The sequence below is a fragment of the Malus sylvestris genome, chromosome 17 (genome assembly GCF_916048215.2).
Source record: "Malus sylvestris chromosome 17, drMalSylv7.2, whole genome shotgun sequence".
NCBI lineage: Eukaryota > Viridiplantae > Streptophyta > Magnoliopsida > Rosales > Rosaceae > Malus > Malus sylvestris.
In genome coordinates, this window is record NC_062276.1 from 24,826,446 (window position 1) to 24,839,225 (window position 12,780).

At 36.0% G+C, this 12,780-nt stretch overlaps 1 protein-coding gene across 1 annotated transcript; it reads left to right on the forward strand.

The window, feature by feature from the left end:
* LOC126610220 (F-box/kelch-repeat protein At3g24760-like) lies at nucleotides 1–1,397 on the forward strand. Its single transcript, XM_050278219.1, has one exon. The coding sequence runs from the start codon at nucleotides 205–207 to the stop codon at nucleotides 1,372–1,374; it is 1,170 nt and encodes a 389-aa protein (XP_050134176.1). The 5' UTR covers nucleotides 1–204; the 3' UTR covers nucleotides 1,375–1,397.
* The last annotated feature ends 11,383 nt before the right edge of the window (nucleotides 1,398–12,780 follow it).

Consider the following 12,780-nt stretch of genomic DNA (forward strand, 5'->3'; position numbering starts at 1 on the left):
TGTTCTGGACACATTAAAAAATCTCACAGGCTCTCACATGTGAGTCAGATAACGTACTCATGTGGGTCACGCATCCCAAGGCCATAATATGCTCCTCAAATAATTCACCACCAATCATTGCACTACGACCACCACCGCCACATCCACCACTATTTGTGTGCTCAAACTGCACTCCGCAAAAGTTCTCTCAGTTTTCTTCTCACTATGTGGAACAACCTCCCCTGCGACCTCCTCACCAACATCTTCTCCTTCCTCTCCGCCGACTCTTTTGCATGCGCCAAGTCGACATGCAGACACTGGCAAGCCTGCGCCTCCTCCGCAGCCGGTAACTACCCGTTTTTGCTGCAGAATCATCACCCGCCTTGGTTCGTAGCTTTGCCACTGCACGACCATGGTGCTCTATGCAGCTGCTATGCCCTCAATCCAAGTAACAACAACTGGTATGTTCTCTCCATGGATTTCTTACCAGCCCCAGTTAGGTATGTCGGCCCACTGGACAGCTTCATCTTGCTAAGGCCCACAGTTTCCACATTTCTCCAATTGGGTCTGTGCAACCCCTTCACAAGGCAATACAAGCCCTTCCCAAAGTTGAACATCAAAAGGACCAACCCAGCTGTTGGTGTTGTCCCAGTCAGGTCAGTCGCGTCGCCGAACAACTCATTATTCTGTGAAACAAATGCTACCCTTCAAAATTCGTGCTTTAGTTCTAGGATCTACGTGGCAGGCGGGATGTCTGAGGCATCCCGCGGTGGTGCCACGTATGAGCCTACATTGGAAATGTACGATCCGCAGCTTGACATGTGGTGGGTCGTCGGGTCAATGCCAATGGAGTTTGCTGTGAGGCTAACAGTTTGGACCCCAAAGGAGAGTGTGTATTGTGATGGGGTGCTGTATTGGATGACTTCGGCCCGGGCCTATAGCCTAATGGGCTACGAGATTGGGTCAAACACTTGGAAGGAGCTGAGTGTCCCAATGGCAGACAAGCTGGAATTTGCTGTGCTGGTGCTGCGCAATGGGAGGTTGACACTTGTTGGCGGCGGAGTGTGTGTTTCGGGTGCTTGTGTATGGGAACTTGGGGAGGGAGATATTTGGGTATTGGTCGAGAAGGTACCTAGTGAAATGGGGATGAAATTGATGGGGGATAGGGGAAGTTGGGCGAGTACAAAATGTGTAGGTGGTGATGGGGCTATTTATTTGTATAGAGATCTTTGGTCAGGAATGGTAGTTTGGAGGGAAGTTGGGGATAAGAGTAGGAGTCAATGGGAATGGTATTGGATTGAAGGGTGTTCTTCAATTAGAGGAAAACAAGTGAGGAACTTGCAAGTTAAAGGAGTTCTTATATACCCTAATCTTGTACCCTCATTCATATTCTAATCAAACAAACTTCTCTTTTTGTCCTTTTTTTGCTCTACCCATTTTGTGTTTTAATCAAGGGAAAAGTAATGATCGAATTAAAATATCTCTAACATTGTAATTTACCTTTTATTTACATCAATTGTTTTCTTGAAAGTAGAGCAAACTTCATGATTGGTACCTCGCAATGAAATGTTATCACCCATAGACGTTAAACATAAGTTGTTGGTGTCATGCTAAAAAACAGAGCACGTAACGATACAACACCCTATTTCTTTGATAATAATAAATTTAAAAAATGACAATCAAACCAAGCAAAAATTTAAGAATAAATAAATTTCCAATTACGTGTTGTTCAGAAGGAATATTGCTGACAAGATATTCAATAAATTTAAGAAAATATTGTATATGACACAATGGGCAAGATATCTAGTAATATGAAAGGATATCGCAAAAAGGGAAATATTAAATAAGTTAATACTAAAGGGTATCACTCATAGGGCAAGATATCCACTTAGTTGAGCAGACACAAGTTGATAATAATCAATAATGGATATCACTCACAAGGCAAGATGTTCAAATTCAACAGTTAAAACTAATTATGGGCTTGCTCACAGGGCAAGTTATCCACTTAGTTTAGTAGAATGAAATATCGCGAACGAAGATATGCAATAAGATGTCAATAACGGATATCACCCACAGGATCACGCTCCAATCTCGAGGTTCATCTAAGATTGACACGTGACGTCATCATGTACTTGTTTAATTATCATGTCTTGCTCCCGAGACATGACCAAAATCGACCAACGGTCCAATAGCATAGTAACTTTTCCTTTTATTTCATGGCTGCATCTAACCTCTGTTTTAGACAACTTACATACCCTAAAACAGGATCAAGTCATTCGTAGTTCACCCACTGATAAATTTTGACATTCCACATGGCACTTCCTAACAGAAAAATGGAATTTCAGAATCATTCAATTCCTTAAACTGAACGAATATGATTCACTAGTTTCCAGTCTATTTTACAAAACCATTTAGTCACTAGGATTGCCATTACATCTTTCACATATATCACATTGCTTTCCACCAATAGTTCCATAATTACATCAAATAATAGATTCAATGAATCAAAGATGCACAATATTAACATTTAACTACTTTAATCAACTAAAGGTCAAATATCACATCACTAACTTTAATAAAACCAACCTCCACAAGGTTTGTCATATTTATCTACATGCAATCCATATATCCAGTATTATACCCTTAAGTTACAACCACAAGAGTAACCTTAAGAAACTTCTATGCACAATAATATAGAGTTCAACGAAGATAGGGTTACAGACCACTCAACAGAATCCAAATCTAGAATATGTATGGTTCCCCAATGCTGATTAACTAGGCAGAACCATAGACATCTATCTGATAGCGTGATTCCCTAATGCGGATTAGCCAGGCATGATCATTTATGGATCTAATGTAGTTAAGTATGCAATGATCGCCCTCCCCCAAATGCGGATTAACCAGGCAGAGTCATCCCTGGAATGCGTATGATCCCTCAATGCTGATTAACCAGGCAGGACCATAGGCAGTATCTAATAATGTGGTCCCCTAATGCGGATTAACCAGGCGAAGTCAACCCTAGGGGGCGCATGGTCCTCCAATGCAGATTAACCATGTGGGACCATGGACATGCCTCCAATAGTGTGGTTCCCTAATGTTAATTAACCAAGCAAAACCACCTATAGGAATAATGTAAACATGTAGGCAGTGACTCCTTAATACGGGTTAACCAGGCAGAGTCACCCCTAGAATGCATATGGTCCCCTCCAATGCGGACTAACCAGGCAAGACCATCCATGTACCACTTGTCATAGCCCATCCCGAAATATTTATTTTCAACGGCGTGAAATTACTTATTTACCCTTGGACGTTTTGTGTGGTTATGTGGGTTAAGTTTTATTTGGACCAATTCAAACATTTTCCTAAGTTTTTGGAACACTTAAGACTTAAAGTGTTTGTTTTGTGTATTGAAAGACCATGTAGGACCACCACACACCAACACACACACTCAACTTTTCCCCGTGCTCTCTCTCTCTCCTCTCCCTTTCGATTTTTCTACAACGTCCATACAAGTGTACGGACAAATCTCAAACCCTCTTATTCAGTCGTGGATCGACATCAAGAAGGTAAGATTCGAACTCCTTACAAGCTTATGAGTTCGTATATGCTATTTTTAGAACTTGAAAGCTTCAAAAACCCCGAGAAGTCTAACCCCATATTTCATGCATTGTTCATGCACTAATTAATGTGAGGTTTTTAGGAGTTTTTAAGGACATAGGGAGCTTTGAATCATCCTCACGAAGCTAGGAGAAGAAAAACCAAGCGATTTGGACGTCGGGAAATCGAGTTCGACGAGTTTTAAGTTTTTGCCGGATTATCGAGCTTTCTCCGGTGAGTTTTTGTGGATTTCAAGCCTTGAAATTGGTAAGGATGTGTTCTTCTAGTTATAAGCTTTAAATTGAGACCAATTTCATGAGTTTTGGTTAAGAAATGACGGAGATATAAGGATTTTAAGATTTTTCCCAGTTTCCGATGACGGCGACAGTCGCCGGAGTTCGAAGGTAGAAGACAGAGAATATTCCGTCAAACTTGACGGAATATTCTAATGTCGTCAGGTAGAATTAATGGTTTATGTTACTTTTTAATGGAATATTCCAACGGCGGTTAGGATTTCGTCAGGGTTACCCGCGCGTCTAGTCGTGCCTTGGCCGGTGCGTGGCGGCGCGTGGGTGGTCGAAATTGTTTTTCTAAAAATATAGGGATGTTCGTGAGGTTGTGTAGATCACGTTGGTATATTCAAACACCCCATTTGAGCAATGTATAAGAAGTTATTAGTTAGTATTGGTTATGTGCTTTAAATTAACATTTTTATAGTTGTTTCGTATATAGGGGAGACTTATCCCAAGGACGAACGCAGTCAAGGACGACTCGGGGGCTATGACCCTTCGACATACCAGTGAGTGGGCTTTTGGTTTCAGTATATATTTATATACTCGATATTTTCCCAGAAAATGCGTTTAAATGAAAGTATGCTTTGAAATGCCAAGCATATAAATTTATATTCAAAATTTGAAATAGTATATGATGCATAATATATAATTGTGGTGATGTGGACGCTTAGGTAAGCCTAGGTGAGTTTATGACTTATGAATGTGAATAACAGTTGTGATTATTTGAAAAGCATAGAGCTCATAAACCTGCACCCCGGGTGATTGTGATTTAGCCAAAGATAAGGTACATGTCTGTTTATGATGTCACCTCTCACACCCTATGCTCACATTGGATCTAATTTAGGTGCACAGTCTTGTTGTACAAACCATCATAGGTGGTTTCGACTCGTAGGTGACTAGCGAATTATCGCACAACTATTATGAAATAGTAGCACTGAGCATATCTATATCACCCAGTTTTGTCATACAGACCATTACAATGGTTCCGACTTATGTGCAGTGTAGTGCCGTATAGGTCACTTGCGGTGACTCCAGCTAGATTGACTAAGGAGTTATAAATTCAGCCGTACAGACCTCGGCAGGGGTTCCAGCTAATATATTATTTTTCTATGAAATTATTGTCACCTGAGTTACTTATTATGTTTTATATTTTGGCATGGCATACTTATGAATATGGTTATGTGAAGCATGAATTGATATATATATATATATATATACACACACATATATACATACATATATATATATATATATATATTTATATTTCATTTCTAGGAAAAGTATACATGTTTTACGATGAGAGGTTAGAGCATTTGATAAATGAAATGATTTTGAAAAACTTTGTTTTTGCCCACTCACGTTTTCTGTTTTGCGCCCCTCCAGGTGTTATATAAGCTTGTTCGTTGTGGCTCTCGAGGATTGACTGGAGGTTCTAACAGACTATCACAAATGTAGGACATCTTTGGGTGTCATTTAGTTAGTACATATTTTCTGGACTGAACTTAGGCTACCTATGCTCTGATTATGTATTCACACATTTTCTAGCACTTACCTTAGCTAGTACTCTTATGAGTTGATTTTTAATTATTCGTATTCTCTATTATCATTATTGCTTCCGCACTGTGCACATGGCTACGTCACTCTCATGTGACGGCCAACATGTCCTGATTAGGGTCGGGGTGTGTCACCTCTGATACATGGTACAGTCACATCATCACACATCACACATCACACATCAACGAATATCTAATCACACATACGTACAACTTCTACATCATAATTCTAACATGGTTCTAGCTCATATTTTCTTAGTAGCAATCATACATATCATTTATATCTTCTAGTAGTTCAATAATCACGTAAATTTCAGTGAAGTGTCATCCTTATCATTTATCATTTATCACATAAATCACGTAAATTACCAGCAACCACACAAATCATTTATCATTTTAATTATAATTTTTGAAAACATTTATTTAATTACGGAATTTTAAAATAAAATAAAAAAACTTTAAAAAAATATTCCTAAACCTTGCGCAACTTCGTCGCATAATATTAAAAGCAACAACGAATTTCATCGCGCAGATTCCTAAACGATGAAATTATCATAATTAAATAACATTAAAATTGCTTAGCTTCTCTTGGATAAGGTTCTCAACGAAGGCTTCGTTGCATGTCGTAATACCCAACGGCTTACAGTCGTCGCCATAAAGTTTGTGCAACAACAGATCTTCGTTTCCCTACATTTTATGCGACGAATCTATTATTCATTGAGCAGACACCTTTGCGCAGCGAACTTTATTTCCTTCGTCATTCAAATACTTTTTTCACGAGCTTTGCGTGACGACACTTTTGCGTTCGTTGTTTTAATGTTTAAGGGACAAATATTGTCCTTGCGAGACAAACTTCACTTCATCGCAAAAAACTGTTAAATGTAGTAATGCTTAGAAGGGTACTTAATTAAAATCTTTGCAGCACATGGACAATAATACGTAATTTTGTTGGAGTTAAATTCGTATCTAAGTTAATTTGGTTGCACAGTTGTATAAGAATACAAACTAGGTTAGAGTTCTTTATGTTAGCTATTCCTTGTACCAAAAGAAAAGTGAAATTATTTATACTGAAAATATGACTTTAGTCCTTATAATTCAATTTCACACATAAAAAAACCCAACATGACTTTTTTACTCCAGAATAACCCGGTGACTATGATTCATATAAGCGAATTCATTAATTACATTCTACTTGACACATTTCACATGTTTCAATTGCCGAAAATACCCCTATTGTATGTTTGGTTTATAAAAATGAATTACATGCAAATTATATGGGGAGAGTTAATGAATTTGAGAAATAAAAAAAAAAAAATCAAATGACATTAATGTACGAAATTATGGAGATGAATGCACAAAGATGCAAAATTAATGTGTACATAAATATAGCCGAATCAATGGTGCATTTAAACTAATTACATATTAATATGAAATATGAGAATTAATGTCCTCAAAAACTATACGAATTTGAATTGTTATTTATATTGAATGACTTTATTAATTTAATTAAATCTTGAATATTTATGCATAGTTTTCTCAATTTAAATAATAAAGAAATTAAAGAATCAAATATATTAAATCTTGAATATTTTTCTCATAATATTAAATCTTGAATGTTTATGCATATTTTTCTCATAATATATCATGTTGGAAACTAACATAATAATTGGAATACAATTTATTTACCGTTACCAACCTCCATATAAGGAGTGTTTTGACATAAATGTAGGAGTTGAATATTTATGCATATTTCTGAATGCATTGTCTATGTTTTTAAATTTGCATAAAATTAGGCATTTTGTTTCAATTTTTTATCTTCTTACCAAATTTGAAATATGAAAAGGCACTAATTTTGGTTTTTTTGCTTTTAGTGCATGTGTTTCTCCTAAAATTAGTGTAGTTCTAGTTCTATATAAATTTGGAAGCTTATCAGGTTTGTCTCATATTGGTTTTTTTTTTCCATATTATTATCATTTATACTTGAGTCCAATGCGGTTTTTTTTTTCAATGGTTGTGTTATCAAAATACACATTAGGCAAAAAAAAGAAACAAGGTATTTGTTGTGTTATCTATGTTCATTTTGTTGTTTCTTCATATTGTTAATTAACCAATCACGATTCCTTAAACATTTGTTGGCACCAACTGACATATATTTCATTGTTGATTTTACTATTAGGTGTCAAATGGAGGGTGCCATTATTGGAAGATGTGTTTTCAAAAACACATTAGCGACATTCCAATATATGGCGACACTTCTTTCATGGGATTGTGCTCTGAAGAGTGTTCATGGTTTGATGAACTCATAGTTGGGGCATTTCTAATGACTTATGTTGTCCTTGACCATCCTCCATGCTTGTTAAAATCTGATTTGGATATGCGTGTGTTACATTTGTCATATGACAAGCAAAATTCTGTGACTATTATTGTTAAGGGTCCATTAGATTTTTACCCTTGCAATTCACAATCCTTAGACCAAAACCCATGTATATATAAATATCTAATAAAAACTCAAATTTAAAATGTTTAGCCATATTAAAAAACTATTGACCTAATAATACAATAGTATTACGCCTTGGCCACTCATCCTTAGTAGCCATTTTAGAATATAAACTCAGGCATTTCAGAAAATCCACGGTCATGGGATGATATTCTGAAACGCCTAGGGTTATATTCTGAAACGGCTGCTAAGGATAAGTGGCATAGGCATAATACTATTGTACTATTAGGTCAATATTTTTTTAATATGGCTAAACATTTTAAATTTGGGTTTTTATTAGATGTTTATAGATACATGGGTTTTGGTCTAAGGATTGTGAATTCCAAGGGATAAAATCTAATGGACCCTTAACAATAATAGGCATTATAACATGACAAATGTAACACACAAACAGCCAAATCAGATTTTAACAATCATGGATGATGGTCAGGGACAACATAAGTCATTTGGAATGCCCCAACTATGAGTTCATCAAACCACGAACACACTTCAACGCACAATCCCATAAAAGAGGTGTCGGCATATATTGGAATTGCCGCTGATGTATTTTTGAAAACACATCTTCCAATAATGGCACCCACCATTTGACAGCTAATAGTAAAACCAACAATGAAATATATGTCAGTTGGTGACAACAAATGTTTAAGGAATCGTGGTAGGTTAATTAACGAACAATATGAAGAAACAACAAAATGAACATAGATAAAAATATAGGGTACAAATACCTTGTTTCTTTTTTCTGCCTAATGTGTATTTTGATAAAACAACCACTGGAAAAAAAACGCACTGAACTCAAGTGTAAATGATAAAAATATGGAAAAACCCCAATGTGAGACAAACCTGATAAACATCCAAATTTATATAGAACTAGAACCACACTAATTTCAGGAGAAACACATGCACTAAAAGCAAAAAAAAAAAAAAAAAAACGGAAATTAGTGCCTTTTCATATTTCAAATTTGGTAAGAAGATAAAAAATTGAAATAAAAAGCCAAATTTTATGTAACTTTAAAAACATAGACGATGCATTCAGACATATGCATTAATATTCAACTCCTACATTTATGTCAAAACACTCCTTATATGGAGGTTGGTAACGTTAAATAAAATGTATTCCAATTATTATGTTAGTTTCCAACATGATGTATTATGAGAAAAATATGCATAAACATTCCAGATTTAATATTATGAGATAAATATTCAAGATTTAATATATCTGATTCTTTAATTTCTTTATCATTTAACTTGAGAAATATATGCATAAATATTCAAGATTTAATATAATCATATTTAAATTAATAAAGTCATTCAATATATAAAACAATTCAAATTCGTATAGTTTTTAGGACATTAATTCTCATATTTCATATTAATATGTAATTAGCTTAAATGCACCATTGATTCGGCTATATTTATACAGACATTAATTTCGCCTTTTGTGCATTCATCTCCATAATTTCGTACATTAATGTCTTTTGATTTATTTTATTTTTTTAATTTCTCAAATTCATTAACTCCCCCATATAATTTGCATGTAATTAATTTTTATAAATCAAACATACAATAGGGGTATTTTTTGGCATCCGAAATATGTAAAATGTGTCAAGTGGAATGTAATTGATGAATTCGCTTATGTGGATCCTAGTCACTAGGTTTTTCTGGAGTAAAAAAGTCATGTTGGGTTTTTTTATCATTGTCCAACGGTATATAATGTACCTACGAAACAAATGAAATTAAATACTATGAAATATATCCAGATTTTCATAAAATAAATATGAAAAAACGTATCATAATCACCTGTTTAAATGCACTGATTATGATCGGATTCATTGAAGACCCATTATACACCATGTTGTTTGAAAGTATATCCATTGAAGTTGAATGGTGCGATTCAAATCTCAAAAACGGTTGGATTTTCTGATTGTCAATCTCTCCCCATAAACGTGGTAATTATTGAAATCAATGATGTGGTTATGGATGGTTTTCTGCAAAACAGGTGGACTTGAAACGGTCATGGGATGATATTCTGAAACGCATGCGGTTATATTCTGAAACGGCTGCTAAGGATGAGTGGCATAGGCATAATACTATTGTATTATTAGGTAAATAGTTTTTCAATATGGCTACACATTTTAATTTTGGGTTTTTATTAGATGTTTATAGATACATGGGTTTTGGTCTAAGGATTGTGAATTGCAAGGGGTAAAATCTAAAGGATCCTATTCCTCTAGTTTGTTCATTCAACCATTTGTCATATCCTCTACTCTAGATTTGTAGGCCTTTGGAAAAAGTTGGTCGCAAATGATTTTTTTGTGTAGACTAGGAAATTCACCTCTTCCTAGTAAATGCCCTATCAAGAATAATGAATCAATTATAACAAGGAAACAAGTACAAAGTAGCGTACTCAAGGCAACCAACTAACAAACCTTCAAATTTTAGAAGAAAACAATTTACCTTTGTGTGATCTTAGAGGAGCAGGCGAGGAGATGGCAGTAACACAAGAGACTTTTCTAAAAAATAAAAAATAAAAACATTTTGAAAAACCTGAAGGAAAGAAAATTGAAAAACCTGAAATAGTTGTAAAAGAACCAGATGAAGAAGGAAGGAGAAAGATGTTAGCTGTAAATTTGAGAAGAATTGCTTTGGAGGAAGACTGTAAATCTTATTTGCTATCTCACCAGGTTTTGTGGGTGCCGATCGCGATCTTGCAAACATCATCAACGAAACTGATATACGTGTCGCCCATAGGGGTATGTTAAAGTATACAATACAGCCTAATTATCAATAATTTTTTTCTATCCGAGTGCACATTGCTGTTAACTTTCATATTACGCCGTGGTCTATTGCAGGTGGTGAAACTGTGGCCAGAGAAGATGTAATGAAAGCAATTGAAAAAGAGAAGTTCAGAAACAACGATAAGCAAGGCGGGGTACAATAAGCAAGGAGCTTGGGAAAATGTTTGATCCCATGGATGCCTTCTCTGATGGGAAATAACACAAGACGAGATTGAGTGCAACGATCAGTAGGATATCAAACTTTGAGCTGAGCAATATGTACATACGTTCTAATGGTAGTTATAAATTTAGATTTATATATATGGTACTTGTTAAATAATAGGAAATTGTTAATATTAATAGCCTATATGAATGCTGAGATTAACATTTAGATGTGTGCTCCAAACTTGCCAGTGTATCACATCATGGTATATAAGGATAGACTGGCATGAATAGAGTAAGGAAAAGAACAAACAAAAAGGTAACTGGCTTTTAGCTTTATCAATATCCATAAAATAGTGAATGTTCACAGCTATACTCCTGTCTTGTTTATAGAACCTCAAGTTTGTCGAAATTTGAGTAGTTAAGCTCAAGCTGCTACAATTTGTGTTTATTTTTTTTATTTGTTACCTCTTCAACATTTTTGAATGGTACATCCTTATGCAGGGTTTCATGTAGCTGAATACTTAGCATGCTAAACCTACACGAGGCTTCTCAGATGCGAGTCTGCCGGTCGATCAGACAGGATCGTGTAGTTGCAGTCAAGAAAATTTTGGAGCTGATAAACTTTGGGAGAGATGATTAGGTACCGAGTAGATTCGATGTCAAGATATTAATGCACCGCATACCACGTGGCTAAAATAAAAAAACCGGCATGCTTTCACATACTGTTGACCCTAAAAACTACCAAGCCTACGTGACGCGCAGGCCGAGTAATCTATGAGCTAACTACGTCCTTCGGTTGTGTGCGGGGCGTGCCAACTCATCGGCCAAGGAGTAAAATATGTTGATGTCACGTTGGGTGCACTGCTGACTTCTTGATCTTGCGATTGCAGCCGAGGAAGGAACTTGTCTCGGCCTTCGGGTTCTAAAGCCCGAAGACAAGGCTGCTAACTTAGCGAAGTTCAATATCAAATTTGGCTTCCAATGTGCTGAATGTAGTAACTCGTAACACCTCACTTCGCCGAGAAGGCTGATGAGATGACCTCGACCACAAGGATTCGGAAATCCTTCTCGACCGAAACTTGGATAGGTAACCAGTCGGTCTCGACACAGTGTTGTTTATGTCAACTGAAGATGCTGCGAGATCGGCTGATTCTACGGTGACAGTGCTGTTTATGCCAACTGAAGATATCACCGGTTGCCTCCACAGTGCTGTTTATGCCAACTAAAGATGTGTCAGTGAAAAAGAAAATAAAAAAAAATCTCAAAGTTGTTGAGAGAGTTTGCGCAGGGCAGTTTTGTGTGTTGAATTGGAGGTTTTTGAATGTTGCACCGAGTCTTGTATTTATTGTATTCATTTTTCTGCTTGGCAAGGTCTGATAATATTGTAGAGTTTAATTGCAACTCTAATTCCTGAAGTTGATCCGCGTCAAAAGCCAAGCATATCCTCAGATTGTAGTTCGTGACTTCAACTTTCTAACTGTTGCTGCTGACCACTCATTTATCCCATGCATAATCATAATAAATGAAACTCTTACCACTTTATCTTTTATGCACCTACAGTCACGCCTTAGACCTTATCACATCAATCAAAGCTTAATCCCATCAAAATAATTACCATTATATATATATATATAACTATATAGTCTGGGAGATTTTTGCACTGCATAGGCTGATGGGCATGTAGACTATACAGCCTACATATATATATAACTTGTAGCTTTTCAGACGGCATACAAGTCTTCCATCATCTGACAACATCCTAGCCCGCTTAGGTCCTATCCACCATTATCTTCAGCTTGCAGGTCCATGTTAAGCCAAGTGAAGAGTCCGAGAATCTCTATAATTTATTTTGTACAAGAAAACTAAGATAATTATTATGATTAAAAACCATCATATTATCTCTTAACAATAGCAAATTATCT